This window comes from Astyanax mexicanus, chromosome 5 (genome assembly GCF_023375975.1).
Source record: "Astyanax mexicanus isolate ESR-SI-001 chromosome 5, AstMex3_surface, whole genome shotgun sequence".
NCBI lineage: Eukaryota > Metazoa > Chordata > Actinopteri > Characiformes > Acestrorhamphidae > Astyanax > Astyanax mexicanus.
The window spans coordinates 52,915,050-52,942,500 of record NC_064412.1 but is presented as its reverse complement, the minus strand read 5'-3'; the positions used below and the strand labels follow the sequence as shown (position 1 = coordinate 52,942,500).

The 27,451-nt window shown below is 38.9% G+C and overlaps 1 protein-coding gene across 1 annotated transcript in view; it reads left to right on the top strand.

Annotated features, from left to right (window-relative positions):
- The window catches only part of LOC103043300 (protocadherin-9), a 465,410-nt gene that overhangs the window by 91,571 nt on the left and 346,388 nt on the right, over positions 1-27,451 (top strand). Inside the window, exon 3 of the mRNA XM_022675410.2 lies at positions 25,490-25,591. Coding sequence (XP_022531131.1) covers positions 25,490-25,591 — 102 coding nt within the window. The remainder of the gene's footprint in view (positions 1-25,489; positions 25,592-27,451) is intronic.

Sequence of the window (27,451 nt, the reverse complement as noted above, 5' to 3'; positions counted from 1 at the left end):
TCGCCCTCGTTTTATCATATATAACGTACACCTCCGCTACACCTTTGCACAGTGTAAAAAAACCCCAGAGTGAGTTCCTGCTGATTCCACAGGACTTCCTTGCTGTAATTGATAGGCAATTTCTCACAATTCCACCGTCCCTCCATTCTCTCTCCAGACTTACTGAAGTGTGCCAGTCGTAAAAGTTAATTAATCCAGTGCTTAATTATATAACTCATTTATTTAAGTGAGTGCGAGTGTGACATTAGGCTGGTGGAAATATATAACATGCTGTAATTGTGCAGTGAATGTGCTTTTAAAGAGCTTTTTAATTTGGGCCTGGAGGCGATGGTTGGGATCGGAGCCCCAGTGTGGTTCTAAGCAGCGTGAGCTACGCCGCCTGCGCCAGAACGCTAAACCCACACCATTAGCTCCTCGCCAGCGTGGCCACCCGCGGACTGGCACAGGGCTGAATATTACCACGCCGCATTCTCAAAATGTACATGACATTAAAGTGCATGCTGTTTGTCTTATTTTCTAGCCTCGCTGTTACGAATTCAGGAGATGAGAGGACTGTCTCACCAAACAGGGTTTACTGCTTAGCCAGCTAATTTTAATCTGGGTTCCATCAAGTCCTTGGCTACACACCTACTTTGGGATTACAGGTTGTAAACGGGTCGTCGAACAATGAGGGTCAATAAGCATAAAATAAAATGGACTTTTGTTGTAGTAAAAGATGATAAAATGTACTTACCTTTGATAAATAGCACACCTCTGTTCTCCCACAGCATTCCCAGATCCAGAAATTTTAACAGTTTGTCCAAAAACCCTTCAGACTGGGTGACATGGGGCATAATTTGCCCCGATAAATCGCTTTTTACACCGTTATCCAGCAGCTCAAAGTAGCTCCACACCTCCTTAAAAGAATCCAAAGAACCCTGACATTTAAAACGAGGCATTAATAACTTAAAAAAAAGTGCACAAGAAGCTTATTAAAAACCACTGTTTACATCCTATAACGCGAGCTTTAGCTCCGAGCGCCGCTATTACTGTACTGATAATAACATAGACATATATATACATAGACTCTATGTATATTCTAGTAGATATTCTAGCAAGGAAATGTGGAGCTACTTTGAACCTGGATAACGATGGAAAAAAGTGATTTATCAGGGTAAATTATGCCCCGTGTCACCCAGTCTAAAGGGTGTTTGGACAAACTGTTAAAATTTCTGGTTCTCTGAACACTGTTGAGAACGGAGGTGTGCTATTTATCAAAGGTAAGAACTTTTTATCATGTTTTACTACAACAAAAGTCCATTTAACCCTGGAGTTCTCCTTTAAGAGCTCCTTCCTACACTCTGCGCAAGGCGTGTCGTGATGCTCTTTGCTATCTTACACCCCATCAACAGTGTATTTTTACACATTGCACCCTCACCTGCACTGTTAAAATAGTAGCGGACTATAGAAATAAATAAACACTGATAGGCGTCGTGTTCTGAAAGTGAGGTGTGTTCAGGTACATTTCTGGTGTGTTTCTATGTTGCCGTTAGAAAACAGAGAACAGGTGCTCCACTGACCGATTAAAACCCTGACAACAGTCAATCAGTAGAGTTCATTCCTGTTGGTGTGTCCTCAACAGGCGTACACCCCTGCTCGTTAAACACACACACACACACACACACACACACACTGACGCACTGCAAAGCACAGACCCAACTTTTACCTCAACAATAAACAGAATAAAGAATAACATAACATTGCTTTTTTTCCCTTAAATGAGTTACTGGCGTACATTTAAGGAATATTTTTTAGGATCAGATATAAGATTTTTGTTCTGTAACAGACAATTTAAAGACAAACATATTGGCTAAATATGTGTTATCAAAAAAAACAGAGTTTAAATCTAGCAAGCTTATTTAATACCTAACAGCACATCCTGATCACTTTATAACTAGACACAGAAAATATAATACATACTGGATGACTGTAAAGTCCTCCTCCCACATGTTCACACATGAGAATCGACCATAACTTGTAGTGTCTAAACCTGGGATAACAGAGGAAGCTTACTGGTATTATAATGTATTTTTTATTTGGAATGTTTTGAGGAGCTAAAACTCTGGAAAACATTGGGATCTTGCATTGTGAAACAGGCCTCAGGGGGTTCAAACGTTTCCAAGCATAACATATCCCCAAACCCACACACCCCCACAGCAGAGGATTCTGGTTATTCCTGCTTCTTTTGTTTGTCAGTTTGAAATAGCTGTCTTTAGCATTCAAAATGGACCAAAGGGAAAATGGCTTCAGGGCAGCCCCAGAAACAGGCTGAAAAAAAAAAAACAAAAAAAACAAAAAACAAACACGGACTAAACTGCCGAATAAAGAAAACTCCAGTCAGCTAAACTCTCCACACACTCCATACACTCCACACACACTCCACACACAGGCAAGGAGGAAATAACGAATAAGCAAAAACAGTGTCTTACCTCTTTATTCTGGCCTGCTCTGTTTGGTTTAACTTTGGGTTAGGTTTGGCTTTGTTTGGTTTAGTCTGGTTTAGTTTGAATTTGGTCTAATTTAGTCTAGTCTGTTTTGATTTTGTTTAAACAGGGTTTGCTTTGGTTTGGGTTGATTTGGACTAGGTTTATTCTGTTTTTGTTTGGATTGGATTTTGAGTAGTCCAGTTTATTTGGTTTAAATTTAGGCTTGTTAATGATTTGGTCTAGTATGCCTTGGTTTGATTTGGATTGAGTTTGATTTGGATTGGGTTTGATTTGGTTTGGTCTGCTCTGTTTGATTTGGACTAGGTTTATTTGGACTATTCTGGTTTTGTTTGGGCTGGATTTTGAGTAGTATAGTCCAGGTAATTTGGTTTAATTTAGGCTTGTTAATAATTTGGTTGAATCTGATTTGGTCTAGTTTGCTTTGGACTGGGTTTGATTTGGATTGTGTTTAATCTGGTTTGGTTTGCTCTGTTTTGGTTTGATTTGGCTTGAGTTGGATTGGTCAGATCAGGTCTAGATAAATCGATTCTTGACTTTGAACTAGATCTCGTTTAGCTCATTGTACTTTGGTTTGATTTGGTCTAACCAGTTTAGTTTAAAGTGTACTAGGTTTGGTCTAGACTAGTTTGATCCGGCCTGTATTAATTTGGTTTTAGATAACTATTCAATGCTCTTCTTTTGGATCAACAGTTCTGGTTTTGTGTTGGAAAAGAGAGAGCAGCAGGTGCTAAACCGTTGTGTATTGTTCTCATGTTTTGAGGTTCTGTGTGTGTTTGTGTATTTTGTTTGTCTGTATGTGTGTATTGTGTGTGTGTGTGTGTGTGTGTGTGTGTGTGTGTGTGTGTAAGAGTAAGCAGGGGAAGGCCTGAGGGCAGCTGCGAGGTATGCAGGCTGGACTGAGCAGCCAGGAGCAGACAGATACAGGAGAAAAGTTAAACCCTGAGGATTGTGGGAAATCAAAACTCAGCTTTCAAATGAGTAGTATAGTTTGGCCCGGCTTTTGGTCGCAATTGCACAAACTTTATTCTGCAAATTTGACAGTATGGGCAACGATTATGGAATTATTTAAATATAATATAAGATAATGGAACCACACACACACATACACACACACACACACACACACACACACACACACACACACACACACACACACACACACACACACACCCAAACACAAACACACACATACAAACAAAGAAAATCTAATCTTTCCTTTAGCGAGTCTAGACGACTCTATTGTCAGGTCAATGTATTTTATTGCAGTGGTCATGTATTAATTACATACATGAGTTAATTTAGCCCTATTGAAGAGTTAAACACACACACACAAGCACATACACACACACACACACACTTTCTCAGTCTCGCACACACCAGCGCAGCACTTTAGGCCTTATTGTATTTCAGCAGAGGGCGAGAGAAAGAACTGATCTGTATAAAATGTTAGACTGTATTGATTTGTCTATATATAGCACAGTGTTGTGTGTGGCATTTCTCTCTGCTGGACGGTGAGTGTGTGTAAACAGATGGTGTAGTGGCCTGTGTGGCGCAGTCAGAGCAGATGTAGCTACAGCGCAGCTGAGTGGGTGTTTCGTGATGAAAATGTCCATAGAAAGGTTGAAATAGGGGATAATTCAGCATAAGCAGCAGCTCTGCACTGACCAGTTTAGTTTATTTATGCGGATCTTTTTATATCATCCTTTGTTTCAAGGCAACGTTTAGCAAACCCAAGGTTTTTAGGGTTATTTATCTGATTAATAGTTGGGAGACTGGGGTTCAATTCCTGGTCTGGGCAACTAGGCTATGCTACACCAACAAGAGTCACTAGGCAAAGCTCAACTCTGTAATAGACTATTAACAGACTATGCAGAAAATTCATGAGGTTCAGCTGTTCTGGAGTTGGTAGCTTAGTAGGTAAAACAATGGGAATATCAATAATATCACCCCACCATCATTGAGCAGTAAGCTTTTAATATTCAGAATGCTTGTGGATACCTCTTCCAATGAATGCAGCATTCAGTTACATTAGGTCACATACAGTGCTGACACAGATGTGCAAAAGGGCAAACATAAACCTATTGGCATTATGCTTAATGGCAGTTATGGGGTAATGAGGCATATAGCCTTTAGTATTAAGCATACAATACTTTTGGGACGAGCTAATGAGTTAGGTGTGATGTTTTCTACTAGTTTTTTATAACATTGCTGTCAAAATTTGTTTGCATTTAGCAAGAGCATTGGATAATTGCCATGCTGGCCTCACAAATGCACAACCTCAACAAATCCTTACAGCAAAGTGCTGAAATTTACTAGAAAGCCTTTTTTAGACAGAAAGAAAACTAGAAACAGTCACCCAAACAAAAGTAGGATAAACTCTCTTTAATACTCTTGATTTTAGATGGAACAATGGTGAAAGGTTTTCCCAATATGGCTGCCCAATGATTTTTAGCATTGAAAATTAAAACAATCAGAATCTTCACCTTTGAACTGGAAACTCTGCAGTCTAAAACCTGAAACAATGCGTAATACAGATGTTTGAAATGACCTGTATCATCATATCTGACACCACTCTGGCTTTGACATTGGGGAAAAGTTATTGTGCACTGATGTAACGTATCCTAAATCTTGGATCTAAGAAAGATGACACATCTAATAACACTCATTGAATGTCTTTATCTATCTTTATACATCTTATTCATGTAGTTTTATATCTTAGTTAGAAAGATAGACTCTTCCACTGACAGGGCATCAGTGAACTTCAGCAGTGGCCCCGGTGCCTTGCTTTCGAACCGTCCAAAACATCTAGGTTTTATCGTGTTAGGATCAAATTGTGTGGCTCTCCGTCTTCAGAGGACCTGGCCGAGGCTTTTTGCTGCTGAAGGATCCTCTCGGCCATCTTCTGTCTGGAGCCTCGTCTCATCTGCCATTCTGTTAGAAGTGCGGGGTGGGTTGACTTCTTTCAGTTCTGCTTCCATTACAGCATTCTTCCTCCTGCTGTGAGAAAAGCAGCCCAACAGCATCTTCTGGAGGCCTGAGGCACGGCTGGTGTCATATTCACCTTATCAAATGCATATAAAAAATACACTTTGTGGGGAAAAAAAAAGATTGGGACACCTACTCTTCTCGTTTTTTTTCCCAAAAAATGAATGGTATTGATAAAAGGTTTAGGTAACACTTTACTTGGATGGTCCATTTTATGACATTCAACTAACACTGAATTGAATGTCCATTAAATTTAACTTGACCCTATGTTGAATGTAAATTATTCAAAATAGAACCTAACCCTACACCTAACCCTAACCTTAACCCTTAATCAACCATAAAATCAAACCCTACACCTAACCCTAACCTTAACCCTTAATCAACCATAAAATCAAACCCTACACCTAACCCTAACCTTAACCCTTAATCAACCATAAAATCGAACCCTACACCTAACCATAACCTTAACCCTTAATCAACCATAAAATCAAACCCTACACCTAACCCTTACCCTAACCTTAACATAAGCTTAAAATCTAACCCTAAGCCCAATCCTAAAATATTAAGATAAGCGTGGGTTAGAGTTGAATGTAGGGTTATATTCAATAGAGTTTTATCATTTACTTTCACCTTTTAGTTCATTTGCATTTAATAGACATGTAGTTGAATGTTAGTCGAATGTCAGTTGAGCATAAAAGAGGCCATCAAATATAATCAAAAATTATATATATAAATAATACACATGTGTAATTACATAACCTGTACCTCTGTAGTTAATCTGTAACAATGTGTACTTCATCAGTAGTTTCACTGTAGTTACATGGATTGTTACCGTGTAACTACATAGTACTTAGGGACACTTATTATAAAGTGGGACCCAAAAATCTCACAAAATTGCTAGAAGAAGAAGTAGAAGAAAATCATTAAAATCCTCAACTCATCTCAAAAGTATTGGATGAGCACCAACCATCCACTGCTCCACAGCTCAATACCAACCCCTCTAGCCAAGCATTAGACATGATACCAAAATGATGCGTCTTAACGGCCATGTGAATCTGCTCCAAGAGGTCCTATTCTATTGGCAGCACTTCTCTACTTGAACTAGACAAGCCATGTGATTTCTGTGACTAATGGATCTAAGAAGTTTTAAAATGTTTTCATTAGAATCATTGTCCACAAACATTTGGACATATAGAGCAGATTCCTTTTAGTGCACATTTATACGTGTTCTATATTTTATTATAAAGGGAAGTAAAGGGAGCACTCTGTGTCAGACATAAAATACAGTATAATAAGCTCGAAAGAATTTGCTGGTTGAATAACTTCATATTTCAATCATTTCAGAGCCATTAAATCGTAAAAACGGCCACAGCGTGAAAGAAGTGGAAGTAAGAAAGCATAATGGTACTGGTCCTAAATTAACAGCTTCATTTTAGAGCAGTGAAAAGGATAAAAAAAAAGAAGGAAGCTGTCAGAGTCTGAGAGACTGAGTGCATGTCTGTATGTATGCTGATGTGCCAAAAGTCATGGGATAGCAGTCTGTAGTATGTAGGTGGATCACGATGTGTTACCTTTGGAGGAAGCTTGGAGCTTGGGAATGCCTATAACCATGTGTTAGGTGTGAGTGAGGTTGAACACTGGCCAGTTGGCTCATGGTGAGGCAGCATGAATTGTGAGAGGTGGAGTAGGGTCTGATAGTGTGTATAGATGGATGGGACATTTCATTTTTGATAAATTTCTAATTTTTATACCATTTTCTCCCCAATTTATACAAGCCAATTAGTCTACCCACTCATTAGGATTCCCCATATCACTAGTGATGCCCCAACACCAGGAAGTTAAAGACTAGCACATGCCTCCTCCGATACATGCCTCTTTTTCAACTGTTGCTGATGCAGCATTTCCGAGTAGCATCACAACACACTTGGAAGAAAGTGCAGCGACTCGGACCTGATACATCAGCTCACAGACGCAGCCTTGTGCTGATCGACATCACCCTTTTCGAGTGATGTAGGGAGAGAGCGCCATCTACCCACCCAGAGAGAAAGAGAGCAAGGCCAATTGTGCTCTCTCAGGGCTCTGAGAGAGCTGATGGCAAGCTGCATGACCGGGATTCGAACCAATAATAATTAACGCCGGCAGTGGACAAAGCAGTGAATGGTAATGATTGTGATTGTCGATATCTGGTAAGAATTGTTAGTAGTTAGTACAAGTAATACAAGTTCCTGTCCCATGACTTTTGGCATGTCATTGTGTCACATGTATAAGAGTACTGAGCTTCTTACTGACTGGATTTTATCTTGTTTAAACTCAAACTCTGGCATCTTCTATTCAAAAAAACATGGTGAATCCATGCGGAATGCAGTGTCCCACCTGGTTTCTACATATTGTTACACTAATTTAACAGCTATTTTCAGGTCAGTCACCCCTTGAAATTCCGGCGTCACAGATTTTACAGCGGCCATTTCTGCTTCTGTTTGTCTCAAGCGTGAAATGATCTCACACCGCCAACATGCTGCTCATGTCAAACACTGTTTCATGGTGTGGGAGTTCCCTATTACTGATACTCATATTGCATTTAATTGCCTTTATCAGTCCCTGTAGAAAACGTGGAGAGTGCAGCATCTCTTAAAAGTGAAGCCACCACAGGTCTAGTGCCTCTGCTGGCTGGTTGCAGTGTGACGTGTAGCTCCGCCCATCCTCACATGTTTCACCGCCCTAGTGAAAAAAAAAGTAGATTACAGTATACTAAGCTTTCTTATTATACATTATACATGTTAAAGTATTGAGTATACTTTATTTACTAGGGTGATAACCTCCTGAGGTTTTGCTTGATGTAATTCTATTTTTTTTTTTTTTTCGGTAAGTCAGTCAGCTAATGTTAGTATTTAGCCATGCTGGATTCATTATTTGTACCTGTTCTTGTTCAGCACCCTCTGCACTCTTAGACAAACTGCACTTTTACTGTTGTCCGGTACCACTTTAAAATAAGACTACCTTTATAAAGGGGTTATAAATGATTTACAATTAGTTTATTAATGGTTACTAATTAGGTTGTAAATGCCTTAAAAATCATTAATAATCAGTTATAACACATACGTAGAAAGGACAACAATATAGATGGCTGTGGGTTCACTATTTGGCGAACAACAGGTCATTGTTGCCCTTTCTACGTATGTGTTATAACTGATTTTTAATGAGTTTTAAGGCATTTACAACCTAATTAGTAACCATTAATAAACTAATTGTAAACCATTTATAAACCCTTTTTAAAGATAGTCTTATTTTAAAGTGCTAACCATCATTCTTACTGGACAAACTGGGAATTCAAACAAAAAAGAAAAGTCAACTTGTTTGTGATTATTTAGGCTGTGCTGTGAAACTCAATGAAGGCTGTCTGAGACAAACTTGGCCTGGGAGTTTGTGGTGGCAGGTCTGTGCAAACTCTGGTTGCAAATAATAAAAACAAAATCTCTCTCTCTCTCTCTCTCTCTCTCTCTCTCTCTCTCTCTCTCTCTCTCTCTCTCTCTATATATATATATATATATATATATATATATATATATAAAACCCCAACAGCTTGGGGTTAAACTGGTAACTCTTAGTAGCTTCAGTTTGTCTCGATGCAAAACAGATATGAGGTCTGGTGGTTCTGAAATTTGATGGAAATGGAAATGTTTTGGTAATGAAATAGACAAACTGCACTTTTATTTTTTACTGATATGGACAGCTACAGATCATTTTTGACCAGAGTTGGTTTGGTAAAGCCTATTTTAGGTGTGGCAGTCATGTGGCCATTCATTACACATTCATTGGCGAAGCATGGGCTGGTCAATAGTGTTACATTTCTTGAAGGTTTCCTCAACTGTTGAGAATTGGTTTCAGTGGCAGCAGAAGAGCTGTGTCTAGTTATTTCTGCTTGTGCCAGTGTTTAAACGAGAGTTTGTGTGTGTGTGTGTGTGTTTTCTCAATTGTTGTGCCTCAGATGCCTTGGAAGACTCTCTGGTATGTCAGTTATGCAGGGCTTTATTGAGAAGGGAATTTTTATCAGATGAATTTTTTTGAAACGTGGCCTTCGTTCTGATGCAGCGGTCAGCGACCTCGCTGGCTCAGAAACGCGCCTTAATGATGCTGATGAGAGCCGCCGCACAAATCAATGAGTTCTCCATGAATGACGACCAAAATAATGCCCCCTCCCTTTCAGCCGTTCCCCCCGGCCGGCATGGTTTAATTGATTGGGCCTTTTTTCAGCCCTGCCGCTTTCTCCGAGCGAGTATTATGTGTCATTCAGGGCCAGCTGGCTGGCCAGACAGAAACACTAGCACACACACACACACACACACACACAGTGAGAGATCAATGGGAATACACTCCGCTGTCTAAAAACCGCAGCAGGTCACGTTCAGACTTGGCTATCTGTGATTGCTTTGGAGGACAGACAGTGCGGTGACCTATGCTAACCCTGCTCTTCATCGCAGACTGAGAATATCATCTCATATCAACTCCTTCAAGTGATAGCAGTTTAGCAGTTCAGTCCAAATGTAGTCAAAGAGCCAAGACATTGTTGTTTTTTAGTTTAGCATTGGATGCTACGAGGCTAATTTACAGAAGCCAAAGAGCAATGGAAGTCTGTACACCATTAGCACAATTAGCAGGCGTAAATAATCACATACGTCCTTTAAAACCATGTTAAGTGATTCATTAAAACCATTAAGAACCTGGTCAGGCTAGTTAGTCATTTTGGTTGTGTGGCTTTGTCAGGTTGACCATGTTGTAGACCAGCTAAATCAAGCGCTAAGCTAGTCAATCAGCCTAACCAGCTGGACCTGGCCCTCTTTTTGAGAAGCTTAGAATCCATACTATGGGTCTATTGTACACCCAGCACAAGGTGTGTCTATAGATGATTATTGCTATCTTACACCCTGTCAACAGTTCTGTCGTTAAAATAGCATTTTAGCAGAGTTTAGGAATAAATCTACACTGATGGGCGTGGTGGTCTGGAAGTGAGTTGTGATGCACAGATGCGCCACTGACTGAAATGAACCTAGACAACAGCCAATCTACAGGTCAGTTTCCTCTGCTGAGGCGCATAAAGTGCCGCACTGTTTAGAGCTCACCTGCCTCTTAAAAGGAATGACTACGCCCAAAATGAACCACACCCATGATAAATTAAGAGAATTAGTTCATGCCTTTTTTATGCATTTTAAGCTGTGCAAGGCGTATTTTTTGCATCCTCATGATAACAAAAACCCACCGACACGCCCTAAAATCCATCTGTGTGCACCACAATAAATAGCTAGCTAAAATAGGGCCAGTTATGCACAACACACGAGTAGAAAATTCAAATGAAGTAATGTCAGCTAGAGCTGGTCAAGCTGGTTAAACTGGTTAACCTAGTTAGGCTAGTTAACCAGTTTAGTTTTCTAGATGGTTTAGCTGGACTTATCCACCATGCTAGTTGACCAACGTGAACCAACATGACTTAGCAGATTGAGCAGCAAGACCAACATGACCCAAATTGAATGCATCATACACTATGCTGGTGAAAAACTGGTAATTTGAACTAGAACTAGATAATCAGCTTTAACCATTAAAGACTTTAGTTTCCACCTGTTCTTCTTTTTCTGCCCATTCTTGGGCTCCTTATTTCCTTATAAGGACGTTTTTTTCACGGCTGTGTCCCAATTCACTAGCCGGGACAGCTGTAGCGTATTGGACCACGTGTGGAGTGGTGCGCTTATTTGTTTATTTGTTTAATTGTTTTTTCCTTTTCTTCTTGGGTTTACCTGCTTTAAGATCAACTGTTCTGCAATTGGGTTCAACAACCCTCTATGCTGGAGAGCTACTAGTCTGTAGGATTCTGTCTTATTACACTTCATTTTCCAAAGCAGATTTTTATTTTTTTTTTGTGGCCCACCAAATTTAATTGCCGACCCCTGATCTAGAACGTCATCCAACACATTGGCATTGGGAATGATTGGGAAGATAATTTTGCTAATTTTTGTATATAACAGTGTATCACTATGTCTTATAAATTAGTGTAAACCAAAGTATGCTCAAGAATGTGTGTGTGTGTGTGTGTGTGTGTATATGTGTGTGTGTGTGTGTGTGTGTGTGTGTGTGTGTAAGAGACTTCACTGTGCTAACCGAACTTAAAGCACTGGCCTCATTACTCAAACAGTTAAATAATTACACAGTCCAGCAGTCCAGTAAACCTTCGTCTGCGGATTTTTTTTTTTTTTTTCTCATCTCTCGCTCTCTTTTTTTTCTTCACTGTGTGGACTGAAGATTTTTCATAAGGCCCTAATTAATTATCATATCAAACAGTCTTCGGAAATGTGTTTGTGTCAGTGTGGCCGGAGCGTTTTTGCATGTGAAAGCGCGCGTGCGCTTCTGAGCGCGCTCTGGATCCATACGCTTATTTGCTGGGTGGCTGAGTTTGATAGTCTTTTGTTCTTGAAGAACAAAGTGAAGGCTCGGCCAGGCCCAATCCTCTTTAGTCCCACGACCATATTAAAGCGCGGGGGGATAATTGGGTGATATTTTTAGTGAAAGCCCTGCCGCGCATTTTTTTCCTCTTTATTTTATTTATTTATTTATTTCCTCTTTACCGAGAGCCTCCGCGGCCATTGTCAACTTAAATGGAAACGTCGATAGTTCGGAGTTTTGAGCCGCAGCGTGGAAATGGGTTTAGCAGCGGGGCGGTAAACACAAATCACACAACACACAGCGTCAAATACCAGCACACATACACACACACACACACATACACACACACACACACACATACTCACACACACTCCATCAGCTTAAGTTCAGAAGCTTTATTTGAATGAATGTTACAAGGAAGCTTGATTTTCATTATCTATCTATCTATCTATCTATCTATCTATCTATCTATCTATCTATCTATCTATCTATCTATCTATCTATCTATCTATCTATCTATCTATCTATCTATCTGCTGTATACTATCACAACCCATCTCTCTCTCTCTTTCTCTCTCTTTCTCTTTTCCTCCCCTTCTCTACTCAGGAGTTGTGTCAGTGTGAGAGCAATTGGAGCAGGTTACATGTTTTCTGGAGAGTTGAAGGAGGTGTTAAAGGTTTATTGCATGTTGTCAGTCAGAGGGGAGAGCAAGGGTGGCGAGAGAAACAGATATAGCCAGGGAGAGAGAGAGAGAGAGAAAGAGAGAGAGATAGAGAGAGAGAGAGAGAGAGAGAGACCCCCAACATTGAGCTTTGGAGCAGTGCAACTGTGTTCTATGGAATGATGGTTTAAGCTCCATCCAATAGATCCCAACAGTGACTATCTATCTATGTATCTGTCTATATCTTTGTATCTGTCTGTCTGTCTGTCTGTCTGTCATTCATTGTTACATTACTGGCATCTCTGTACATGTGATTATATTGGTTGTTGTTAAATGACAGTTCTTGATAGATCTATCTATCTATCTATCTATCTATCTATCTATCTATCTATCTATCTATCTATCTATCTATCTATCTATCTATCTATCTATCTATCTATCTATCTATCTATCTATCTATCTATCTATCTATCTATCTATCTATCTATCTATCTATCTATCTAATAGTACTGATCTCTACCTGTCTGTCTATCTGTTCGATTTTTTCTTTGGCATGACTATCTGTGTGCCTATGAATGTTTGCATTTTTTGATTTTATAAATGGCGAACGGAAGTCTCTCTCTTGCTCTCTCTCTCTCTCTCTCTCTCTCTCTCTCTCTCCCTCCCTCTCTCTCTCTTTTCCCCCCTTCTCTACTCAGGAGTTGTGTCAGTGTGAGAGCAATTGGAGCAGGTTACATGTTTTCTGGAGAGTTGAAGGAGGTGTTAAAGGTTTATTGCAAGTTGTCAGTCAGAGAGGAGAGCAAGGGTGGCGAGAGAAACAGATATAGCCAGAGAGAGAGAGAGAAAGAAAGAGAGAGAGAGAGAGAGAGAGAAAGAGAGAGAGAGATACACACATATACACACTGCCTGCTAATTGTAATGAGGTACTGAGTGCAAAATCATATCCAGGACCCTCTAGAACACATATGAAATATGAACCTATTGGGCTTCATGTCAAATTCCAGGTGAGGGTTATAGAGAGGTTTAAAGCCCCCAACACTGAGCTGTGCTCTCTCAGGGCTCCAGTAGCTGATGGCAAGCTACATAAGCAGGATTCGAACTGACAATCTCCTGATCATAGTGGCAGCACTTTAGACCGCTGGACCACTCAGAGCCCCAGTGTAAAATACGTTTTTTAAATCTGACATTTGATTTCAGAAGAAACAATGAATAAGCTAATGTACCAACACAATTTTGCTGATTATGTAGTGTATACACAAAGAGAGAGAGAGAGAGAGAGAGAGAGAGAGAGAGAGAGAGAGAATGAGGGGAGAGATAGAGATATCTGGTTGGTTCTCCGGCTGGTTTATGGGCTGATGTGAGCAGCAGTAATTTCAGTGCAGTGACAGTAAGCAAAGGGCAGATTATGAATGCAGTATATTAACCATAGTGGCTCCAATCTCTGCCGACAGACCGATAATGCACTGATTGATTTTTACTGAGCTGTTAACTATTAATGCCGCCAGAATGAGAGCATATATCACCCAGTATCACCCACATTGCACACACACACACACACACTCTGTACCGGCTCCATTTAGTAATTATAAAGCGCTCCCTGGTGAGCTGTCTGGGCAGGCTGAAGGCTGTGCAGAAGTAACGTTAGTGTGAGGTCCATCCTTGGCTTTAAGCAACGACAGTGGATTTATTTATCTTGTGTCCTTAACCTTGTCTTATAAACCTCATTAATGATAAATAGCCTCTAAAGAGCTACATTCAGTACATTATTATAATTATATTTTATTTCCCCCCTGAAGTTCAGAATCCCTGGATTCTGTCGTGTTTAATTTTTTTTTCATGTGACCATATCCTGACCACCCTTTATCTCTAAAGCAAAACGTGTGTTTTTTCCACTGTTGTTCTCTTTGATGCATTTTGGATAAATGTATGCATATCCATATACAGTATCTGGGTTCTCTATATGCATAAATGAGCCTACAGCTTTTTCTGGAGGGGGTGAAAGGGGAAATGTGTTAATTGTGTACACTATGTTAATGTTAACCAGTATTGTTACAGTCCTGTAAACTCAGCTGATTTTAAATGCTGTTACTTTTACCCATTTTAATTGGTTAGCTTACCTGGGGAAATAAAATAGTTGGTAACACTTTACTTGGATGGTACATTTTATGGCCTTGTTGATGCTCAACTGATATTCAACTAACACTAAATTGAATGTCCATTAAATTTAACTTAACCCTATGTTGAATGTAAATGATTCAAAATAGAACCAAAATAGAAAACTGTACACCTAACCCTAACCTTAACCCTTAATCAACCCTAAAATCAAACCCTACACCTAACCATAACCTTAACCCTTAATCAACTCTAAAATCAAACTCTACACCTAACCCTTACCCTAACCTTAACCTAACCGTAAAATCTAACCCTAAACCCAATCCTAAAATATTAAGATAAGCGTTTGGGTTAGAGTTGAATGTAGGGTTATATTCAATGGAGAATCATTTACTTTCACCTTTTAGTTTATTTGCATTTAATAGACATGTAGTTGAATGTTAGTTGAATGTCAGTTGAGCATCAAAGAGGCCATCAAATGGACCATCCAAGTTAAGTGTTACCAACTAGTTCATATTAAGGGGTGGGGATAGCACCATTAGAAGAACTGGAAAAGTGACTTGTGGGGGAGCTTTCATGACCTTGCATTTTGGCCTCTAAACTCACCTGTACTACTTTTAATCAGAGAGTACTCTTTTAATTCATTTAGTTTTCTTCATTTAGTCATTTGTTTGTATTTTTTTCACTGCGTGTAAATAAACTTCACTGTTTGAATGGTTTTTACGCATCAGTGTGGTACCTCTAGACACACTACTCACTTTCACTACCCGGTCACTTCGTGTCTCCCTGGTGGGAGTTCGGCCATCATCGTCACAGTCCCCATGATTTTGAAGAATGCATTGGATAAACCAGGTCTCCCAAGATTTTTCTCAAATAAACACAAACCTATCAAGAATAGACAAAATGTAGGATATAGAACATATAAAAAAAGTGTGAACAGTCACAAAACATCCTATATCTGTCTACCAGCTGCAGCGCCATTGATCGCTTGATCATAAAACAGAAAATCAGTCCGGTACAGTCAAAAATATAAGTGTATCCCATTTCAAAGCTCCATTAAAAACCGTTAGGAGTTGCTTACCACCTGCAGCGAAAGGTCAGAGATCAATGATGGCTCTGAAAACCCTTTTCAGGTAAGATTGCAGAGGCTTTAAGTGCACGTTTAACACTCAAACTGAGATTGTTTATCACGGAACAATCAGAATTGCCATCTCTCGAGAGCGGAGAGGAGCAGCGATCAAATTAATTAGCCTGAATACGTTCAGCAGTTTAATCGAGAGGCCTTGAGTCGACTCGTCTTTTCACTGGAGCTGTGAGTGTGTGTGTGTGTGTGTGTGTGTGTGCGTGAGTGTTTTTTTTTTTTTTCAACACACAGGTGTTGCTCTCATCAGGAGAGTTTGTGTCCTAGCTCTTCTTCTCTTTTCTCTTTTATTCCCAGCGCAGCGGCGAGGCTTCCCACTGCGGGAGAGAGTGTAATTAGTGCGAGTAAACAGTGCTGCAGTGAGCGCGAGTAAAAACAGGGAGGAATTTAACCACTTACAGCAATACTTCAGACTCTTCCACCCTAATCTCTATCTGCTGCACCTGCAGTGTGCGGCCGACTACCACACACAGTCGTTTTAACATATTTCCCCGCACTTCAATTTAATAAACTTTTCTGAATCTTCAATAGAGATTAGTAAACGAAGCTGTTTATCTCAATAACAAGTTCATTTCAATTCTACTGTCTGCAGTTATGAATATGTTTTATATAACACATCAAACACAGACAATGAGAAAAATGCTTTGCACGAGGATAAACCATCTTTAGTAAAGTATATGTAAAGTAAAGTATGTGTATATACTGTGTGTAACAGGTGAAATCAATATTCAGGTGATTAGCTTTTGAGTACTATTGTGAACAGGAGTGATGTGACTGAATTCTTTTACATTCTGTAACATATAAAGATGAGATTTAAAGATAACCTTAGGTTATATTAATATTAATCCTTTGGATATTTTTGGAAAAAAAAAAAAAAACAGTGGAAAGTTAGTTTTTACACCTTTTCTCAAGAATAGAAGCACTTGCGGTAGGCCTTTAGCTTTGCTGCGAATTCCACAGGCACCATTCAATTCGTAAAATTCTATAGCAAGCCTTGCAATGTGAAAAAAAAGAAGCTTTGTACTCGGTGGAGAGGAAGTGAAATGAGCGTGTATATATATATATATATATATAGTGTGTGTAACAGGTGAAGTCAATATTCAGGTGATTAGCTTTTGAGTACTGCCATGTGCAGTGTCACGTGAAAGTCAGTTTTTGCACTTTGTCTCCAAAACAAAGAGACACTTGTGTCTTTTGTAAAATGTGTACAATTCTATAGCAAACCCTAGCTGCTATATGATGATATACAGCACTAAAATCCATAAGGAGGTGCCACACTTCACTTTCTTTTTAGCTCTAATATACAGTAAGCCATTATTTTAGCATATTAGCATATAGCCTACTTACGTGTAGCCAAAACATGTACAGTAGCTGCTTATTTTGTTAGGCTGAAATATTAATATTATTGCACAAGCAGGTTATGACATTGATCGTCGTCTTCTTACTTTTAAGCAGAGGTAACCGTACATAAATCGAGTAGCTACTCCCATCACATCACGAACTAATCCTGCACAGATAGAGCTGATACAGATACATAGAGCTAGAGCTATGAGCGACGAGCTACATTTTGATGATATCCCACTGCGGTGTGTGTGTGTGTCATATCTGAGCTCGGCCACAAATATTACACTCGCTGAGGGTAATCTTACACACTCTCACTTATCACTTATTCCTTCACTGTCAGACAAGGTCACCGGTGTGTGTGTGTGTGTGTGCTTTTTTATCACACGCTCCCTCGCCCACCTTCCATTGCTATTATTTGCGAATGTGTGTGTGTGTGTGTGTTTCGTGATTCGTTCCCCTCCTTGTAAACACTGTCCTTTCCATAAGGACCTTCTAAATAAATTATGACAGATTATCCTGACAAACTGAGTAAATGGAAATTCCATACACATGCAAACATACACTTACACACACACACACACACACACACTCGCACAAGCTCACACAGACATGAACACACACACACACACACACACACTTATTTATGGCTCAACAGCTCCTGGCTTGCAGTATCCTGTTACATCCACTTTGCCTCTTAATCATATTCATAAATTCATAATGATATTCATGCACTTGTATGATGTATGGTAAATTATAATGTCAGCGTGTCCTGTGTGTGTGTGTGTGTGTGTGTGTGGCTTGTCGTCGGAGCTCCGGCTCTATTGCATTAATAGTCTCGGCGGGAGGGAAAAGGCAATAAGCTGAGAGTAATTAGGTTGATTGACAGTGGTGGCTATGAAGAGGAAGATGAAATGAAGCAGATTCAGATCCGCCAGAACTTCTTCTACCTGTTAATCAGAACCCGGTGCTATCAGGCCGTCCGAGACGCTCGACGGCGGAGGCAGGACCTCAGTCAGAGCAGAGACTGAAAGAACAAGAGAGGAGAGATGAATTGTTCTTTGGTAGTTTTATGGTTTTATGTTATGATCATTAGGAGACTCCAGCAGGGAAAGGAGCGTAATAGAAGCGATTGCGATTGGATCGTGTCTGAGCCCAGTCTGAGGACCCACTGGGATTAGTTCCTATATAACACAAATTCATTACCTATAGACTCAAGCTCGCTAACAATAAAATAATCCACCAATCATACATCATACACGATGTCAGAGGTTTGTAGACAAAGCATGTTCTATAGATGAAGCAGTTTAGTAGATAAAGTTGTTCAGTAGATGATGCTGTTCTTTATATCAAGTTGTTCCATCAATAAAGTAGATGAAGTTGTTCTATAGATAAAGTTGTTCTATAGATGAAGTTGTTCTATAGATGAAGTTGTTCAGTAGATGAAGTTCTTCAGTAGATGAAGTTGTTCTATAGATGAAGTTGTTCTATAGATGAAGTTGTTCAGTAGATGAAGTTGTTCTATAGATAAAGTTGTTCTATAGATGAAGTTGTTCAGTAGATGAAGTTATTCAGTAGATGAAGTTGTTCAGTAGATACATTTGTTCAGTAGATGAAGTTATTCTATAGATGAAGTTGTTCAGTAGATGAAGTTGTTCTATAGATGAAGTTGTTCAGTAGATGAAGTTGTTCAGTAGATTAAGCTTTTCAGTAGATGAAGTTCTTCAGTAGATGAAGTTGATCAGTAGATAAAGATGTTCAGTAGATAAAGTTGTTCTGTAGATGAAGCCGTTCAGTAGTCGAAGTTGTTTAGTAGATTTTGTTGTATAGAAGTTTTTAAGTAGATGAAGCTGTTCTTCTATATTTGATCGAGACCAGTTTTAGGCGGGGGCGGGGCAGATTACAGCGGAAGTTGGGGTCAAACTCTGTGGCATAATTTAATTGCGTAAAAGAAAAATAATAATGGGTTACTGATTGCAAATTAATCGGGTGCATTAATGATTTAAAATTGACATCCCTAGTATATTTATATGTAGAGCTACTGAATTTTATTGAAATATCGAGAGGAATTTTTCTTAATTAAAACTGTTTGGAACAGAGTGAGGCTGATCCAAACGCGCGCACACACACACACACACACACACACACACACACAAGACTAGCAAGATGTAATCCTGCATGCCAAATTTATACGAGAGTATCACTGCTCAAATATTAAGGAGTATAAAAAACAAACTTGCGCTCCGTTCTCTGTTGCTATTGTCTTGAGCTCTCTCTCTCTCTTTCTCTCTCCCTCCTTCTCATATATTCTTCCTCTCCCAGTTCCTCACTAATGGCATGGGGTAGAGTTGCACTGACATTAAGCTGTTTTGCCAACTGGCAAAGTGTGTTGTGTAGGTCAACGTGACATTAATTAAAACGCAATGCGTGGGTGCTAGCAGCTTCTCGCCAAATAAATAAATAAAAAGACAAACGCAGAGAGAGAGAGAGAGAGAGTCTGAAAACAGACTTTACTGACGCTACATAACCTCCACTCCACTAGTGCTGCGGGAATAACAAAAGGGAGAGTGTAGAGGGAGGGAGAGAGGGAGGGATGATTGGAGGGAGAAAGAAGGGGAAGATGAAAAGAGAAGAGGTGGGGGAGAAAGAAAGAGAGAGAGAGAGAGAGAGAGAGAGAGAGAGAGAGAGAGAGAGAGAGAGAGAGAGGAAAGGTTAGAGTGAGGCAGGTTTGTTATGCTCTCTTTGCGCTCGGAGACAGTGATGTATGCCCAGGGCATGATGGACCCTGCCTCATTACTGGCTGGGCATTTTGTAAATCAACAGATAATTACGGCATACATCACACACACACACACACACACATAGGAAAAAAAAAAAAAAAAAACGTATTATCCACCATGCAGCGATCTACTCGATTTGGTTCAGGTCCTCATTAAGGAAAGAGGAAAAGAGGCGGCGAACAAAAAAGCCTTTTTTTTATTATATTGCCAGTAAATAATCCTGTATTTTGGTCTCAGTCGTGGGAAAGGACCAGAGCTTATACTGGTGCTAAGGGGGTTTTCACACTTCCCCCAAGTAAGTGAGTTCACACCCATTTCCAGTTTTGCACTCGTTTGGGGGAGGAGTTCATTATCGCTGGTTTGTGTTTTTTACACACAAGAACTCCATCTGAAACATGGGAACCCTACCATGAATCTCTCTACGCTCTACTGTTCTTGAGCTAATCTGAAGCTACATGAAGTTTGGAGGTGTGTAGTGATTGGTGTAGTGACTCTGCAGAAAGTTGGTGAACTCTATGCTGCACTATGCTCCTCAGCATCCGCTGACCCCACTCTGTTATTTTACACTGACAGAGCACAGAGTCGGTGTCCTTCCCAGTCGTTTCCACTGTGTTGTAATATCACTGACAGTTGGCTGTGGAATATTTAGTATTGAAAAAAAAAAAAAAACGACTGGAATGGACTTGCACAAGTGCTGCATCCTATCACGATGCACAGTTTATTTTTCTTTTCAATTGCTAAAATCCAATTTTGTAGTCTAGGGTGGTTCTATAAAAATACTTAACACAATTCACAAAACCATACACCCACACTGCAAATAAAACACCTACATTATATTGCAAAATGAAGCCCTGCAACCAAAACTACAAATAGCATTAGGCTATCACAATCTTTGTGCACAAACTTTTGCACCAGATTGCACACACTTCTTATAGGTTCCCAGATTTTTGTCTAACCAACTACATACTGTTGGGAATAATGAAAAGCACTCTTATATCTTTAGTAAGCTTTGCCATAATACAGAATTATTTAAAATAGTAAAACGTTCTTCAGTTTGTTCACATGCATAGAAATATATGCAGAAACACAGCAGAAATATTTACAATGGAATGAACAAAGATTTGCTCACAAAAACAGTAAAAATTGAAAAAAAAGGAAATCTGCCGAAAAAAAAAAAAAAAATTTGCATCGATTTTCATTTTGAAAGTTAAAAAAAATCTGTATTTTTTTAATGATCATGCTGAATGTTAGTACACATTAGAGCAGTACACAAAACTGTGTTTATTAACATTTGAATATTGGAGTATTGGAGTTTAGCAATTCTCCACTATAAAACATTACAGGATACATTATTATTATTATTATTTGTGTGTGTGTGTGTGTTTGTGTTTGTCTGTGTTTGTGTGTGTGTGCATGCACCCTTGAAATGTAGATGATCATACCTCTGCTTCTTTTCTCCATCCTTCCCGCCCACGCTGTCATGTTCATCAAAGAGAGAATGAGATTAAAATAGATGTTTTCACGCTTTACTTTATTTCATTATATTTTATCCAGATCTGAGCAGGTGCCGTTATGCCGGTGCACTAAAAAATAATAATGAAAAATAATAAGCAAGCTTAGCTCTGTCTGATTGCTTTCCCCCGCTTGAGTATTGCTCTCACTCGGAGCCGAGGTGTCACTCTGATCAGCTTCTTTTATATTAGTCTGATTTTCTGGTGTGTGTTCATCAACAAAAAGGAGGGAAAACAAAATAATAGTGTTAGAGCAGGTAAGATATTCTGCTCAATACGGGCAGAATATTACTACTACTACTAGTGCTGCAGTACTGAAATATGCAGTACACTGCTGTGTATTGCTTATATATATATATATATATATATATATATATATATATATATATATATATATATATATTACACATAGAATGATCACACAGATATTACACACAGAGTGATCTATTTTAAGCGTTTATTTCTTTTATTGTTGTACCAATTTGTACTTTTATCAGTGTGGGCAGTGTGCCAAATACTGCTGGAAAATTAAATCCCCAGCTCCATAAAAGTTGTCAGCAGAGAGAAGCATGAAGTGCTGTAAGATTGTCTGGGAAAACAAAACTGCACTGACTTTAGACTTGATAATAAAACACAGTGGATCAACACCAGCAGATATCAGACATGACTCGCCAAACCATCACTGATCATCAGTACATTTTGAATTTTGCATTTCATTTGTAAATCAAGTCTGGAAAGAGTCTGGAGGAAGAGTGGAGAGACACACAGTTAAAGCTGCTTGAGGTCTAGTGTGAAGTTTCCACCAATCAGTGATGGTTTGGAGAGACATGTCATCTGCTGACAACTTTTATGGAGATGCGGATTTCATTTTCCAGCAGGAATTGGCACACTGCGCACACACGTCGAATTAAGAAGAGTTATGTAATTTTTGACTGGAACATTATTCTTGTTGCACATGTGACACTGTGGAATAAAAAAAAAATGAATCATTCATTCATTCATCTGACACCCACTGTCAGGCCTTGCTCCAATTCCCATATTTCACATCATGGCCATCATGGCCAGCTCAGGTTTCAACCTCAATCACTAGATAACACCTCGCCACTTGTCTACTACAGGTGTAAATGGGGTGGAGCCTTACTTGTGGACCCTCTTGAAATCAGCTACTCCATGTAATTTAGAGGGTCCATTCCAGTCAAGACTGTCAATCACTTTATTCCAACAAGAGTAGCCCCGCCTTCTTTTAAAATGGAATAAAGAATAAGGTTAAAAAAATGATTTCTTGGGGTAAAAAAAAAAACAAAAACGTGTCAATATTGTCAATACACTAGAGATGGAAAGATGGTTTAGACGTGAAAAATTAAACTGAACATAGGTGGGGTTGTTTTGGCATTCAAACACACTATACTGCAACCAGCCAGCAGAGGCGCTAGACCTGTGACGGCATCACATTTGAGATACGCAGTGTTTTTCATGATTTAGACTGACAATTTTTGTCATAATGGTCACAGCACTCTTGTGATTAATGGTTAATAAGCTCATTTTCATATCAAAGAAACCCTCTTTGACATTGATACTGTAAATTGCAGGTCAAGAACCGATACCATGATAATATCACAATATTTGACCCCCGATTAATTGTACAGCCCTAGAAGGCTGACATCAGTACAGGAAGTTCCATCCATGGCCGTGGTTGGTTGAAATGAAACGCCGCCCGCTCATAAAAGCAATTTGATTTTCAAAGCAGATCTAATCAGTGTGTATAATTCTACAGAGCCGCCTCTGGAGCCGCGTGTAATTCCGAGCGGCCGAACGCAGCGTCCTGTAATTTAACACTTTTTTGTTGTAGATTATTAAGGATGTAGCGCGGTGATTGAGAAAGGTCAGACACAGGCGCGCGAGAGAAGAAACTCTTTTATTAGACGCCGAGTTTAGGAAGCCTTCCGTCTGTCGGCGATGTGGCTTTGTTATTATGGTTTAATTGTAATGGGAGTGTAATTCACTTCTGCAGCCTGAACCGTCTCCATCACTATCACACTCTCCACTGCAGCGATAATAAGAGCAACAACAACAGTAATAACAATAACAATAATAATAATAATAATAATAATAATAATAATAATAATAATAATAATAATAATAATAATAATACAAATAATGACGATAATGCTTATAATGATAGTGGCTTTCATTTGCATTATTATTATTAGCAGTAGTATTATTTGTAATATTAGTTTTGTTGTTGTTGAAGCATATTTAAAAAAAAAAAAAAAAAAACAGATAATGAAAATTTAAAAGCAAATAAAAATATTATTTTGATCAGTTTGTCAGTTTGGGCAGGTAAATACAGCATATATCTACAGTACATACAAAATTAATGCTACATTCAGCTATATTAAGTTTAAACACCTTCGGGCAGCACAATTCAGTACACTGCTGTATATTGCTATTATTCTGCGCCATGCAGTTCATTAAAAGATCCACGGTGTCCATATCCAACCATTGTGTTCTATGGTTTACTGGTGCATCTCAAAAAAATTAGATTTTATAGATATAAAAATATTATTGAAAAATTAGAGTAATTACAGTGATTCAGTTCAAAATGTGAAACTCATATATTATATAGATGTATTAAACACAGAGTATCTATTTTAATAAAGTTTTTATTTCTTATATTCAGGGCTCTCAAGTTTTGAAGTTTGGTGGGTGTGAGATTGGGGGGGGGGGGTGGGGGTGAGGGGGTGCGCGCCGTTCTCCCTCAGTTGTTCATCGACGCGTGTTTCAGAACTTTCGAATCTGACAGTTCTTAGCGCCTGGCACTCTGGCTGAAACTCCACCCTCTTACTAGGTCTGCCTAACAACATAGCAATCTATATTCTGATTGGCTCAACCAGAGTACATTATAATATGCAGCCGATGGATTGGCAAGCGTGAGAAATACCATGTGTGGCGTGTGAGCGTGTGAACTCGCTGAGGTGCGAGATACTTGAGAACACTGCTTATATTGTTGATGATTTTGGCTTATAGCCAATAAAACCCAAAATGCTACATTCATTTATATTAAGTTGCATCGATTGCACAAACAAAGACACCCATGTAGAGAAGTATCACCAATAGGATAAAACTCTCTGGAGCAGAGAAACACTCTTATTGGTTCCATGCCTGGAGGGAGGGGCTATAAAGAGGTATAGAGGTATAAAGTTCCCCATCACTAAGCTATGGAACAGTGGAACTGTGTTCTCTGGAGTGTTCTCTGGTTTTTGCTCTATTACTGGAGATGGTTGGGATGAAGTAGTTTGGTGATCATCATCCAACATTCATCTTTATCTCACTATTGCTCTTCCAAACCGAATAGAAGTTTTTTTTTTATTTCTCATTAGAGACAGTTACTACAAAAAAAAAAAAAAAAAAAAAAAAACAGTACAAACTCTTTTGAATACCTTTGATTTCAGAAGAAACTATAAATTAGCATCTCTTTCAATACTTTTGTGCATATAAATAAACTCTTTGGCCCCTATTATACAACCTGCACAAGGTGCAGCGTGGTGCTCATTGCTATTTTACACCCCATCAGCAGTCTATTTTAATGCCTTGCAACCGCCCCATTAAACTAGTGTGAGAGTTCAGGAAAAAAAAAAAAAAATAATCTGATGGGCGTGGTGGTCTGGAAGTGAGGTGTGTTCGGGTAAATTTCTGGTGTTTTGATATTTTGGAGGTGGAAAACACAGGAGCTCCACTGACTGAAATGAACCAAGACAACAGCCAATCATCAGAGTCCATTCCTTTAGGTCCACCTTGTGCAAATCCAACTTTTAACTCAACAATAAACAGAATAAAGAGTAAAATAACGTTGCAGGTCAGTATCCTCTGCCGAGACGTACAAAAGTGTTGCGCTATTAAGATACGAATGTGCCAAAGTCAGAGCTCACCCGGCTCTTAGAGGGAATGGAACCAGAAATTCACATCTGTAATGTATTTATAATGGATGCATGTGCTAACAGCCACATTTTTGGAGTTGTAATCCCCTTTTCTTTCATTGGTAGGGAACTCTAACACGCGCCCGGACCGAACTGAACCCCGACTATCTGGACCTGCGCTCACGAACTGACCTCAACCCTGAGTACTGGACGCCCTGCACTCCTCTAGTGAGTAAACCTGAACTTTCCTCTGTTCTGGGGAATAACATGGATTACATCATCTGAGTTCACACTTACACTTCTCACTTTTTAGAGCAAAATACGGATGGTGTGTAAAAGGTGGAATCTGGTTTCAGCTTCGGTACGAAAGAGCACCTAGGACAAAAAAAACACAATAATGGTTTATTGTCTTTTCATTGTTTGTGGGTAAATAGTTGTTTTTTTAAGGTTGTTGTTTGTTTGTGCTCGATTTGAGTTTGAGCTTTTATCTTTGGCAGATGACTGATTAAAAAGTGTCATGTGACATGCTTAAGCTATTATGTGGTTTTGGTGAGTTTTTTGGTGTTCGAAGAAGCTAAAGGTAACATTGTATCCATTATTTCCATTGTATCCACACTAGTAAACACACTAGTAAAAAGGGCAGTAGAAATGCAATATATATAGTTTGTGAGAAAATTCTAAGTAAGACCGATTAAGGTCAAGATCAGAAAAAAAATATATATATATTCCCTTAAAATTAGACATTTTAAATTGCTAAGATTTATTTTTTTTTAGTGCCAATTGTCTGATCTTGTTAAATCTAACGTCTTGCCCTAATATCCTAATGAGTTGCTGTGTTTTTTTTTTTGTTTGTTTTTTTGTTTTTTTGTTTGCAATGGACGGGACTCTGATACTGGTTCACTGGCTTGTCAACTCTTTCATTGGCTGGTTCATTGATCTATTCTTGTTGATAACAGGTCTCAAAAAAGGGTTATGTGCTACAAAACCTTAAAAAAAAAAAAAAAGCTAATACATAATATGCATTGCAATGGACATTGTAATGAGGGGTCTAAATGGGGTTAAAAAAAACAGTTTACTGCAGTAATTCAATTATAAATATATATATATATATATATATATATATATATATATATATATATATATATATATATATATATATATATAATTGAATTACTGCAGTAAACTGTTTTTTTAACCCCATTTAGACCCCTCATTACAATGTCCATTGCAATGCATATTATGTATTAGCTTTTTTTTTTTTTTAAGGTTTTGTATATATATATATATATATATATATATATATATATATATATATATATATATATATATATATATATATTATTCACTATTATAGTGCCCCACACTATTTACTGAAAAAAACCTCATTTTGGTTGTGGCTTGAAATTTGAAACCTGAAAAAAAATAAAAATAAATAAATAAATAAAAATAATAATTCAACACAGTTGCTGTTTCACTACTACTTTATCACAAAGCAGGGGAATCACAGCACCTCCAAGTAAACGCCAGATTTATCTTTCAAAGCAAGTCTTTTTAATGTGGTGAGATAAGCAACGCATGCCACATTACCTCCTCACATCATTAAAAAAAGCGGAGCTAAATTTGTGAGTTTAGGCTCCACATCCATGCTGGCATTAGTCCTGCTTAACTGCAGCGCGGCGTCTCATTACCTGCGTAAACTCGGAGGACTGTGGCGTTTTCTGCTCGTTGGGAGTTTGGGACGTTTTTTCCTGCAGCTGTGCACAAACATACACTTCCCTCCTGGTTGGACGTCTTCATTACTGCGGGGAGAGGGTTTACCCAACTGGAAATGGTGGATTTAAACTGTCAGAACTGCTCTTTCATTTAGCTTTACAAAGGAATCAAGCACAATGCGGCCTTCAGAAGCGTATAATAGGGACGTGGTGCCGGAGCAATTATACCAGACAACCTCCATCTCTCTTAGCAGGTGGTTTTATGGGAGCGTTCGGTCGTGGTTTACCCTGCAATGTGGTTCCCTATAGATTTCCTACAGATGCTTCATATTGTTTGGTAAATGATGTGGTGAAACTCTGCTGATTGGGTTTTGGT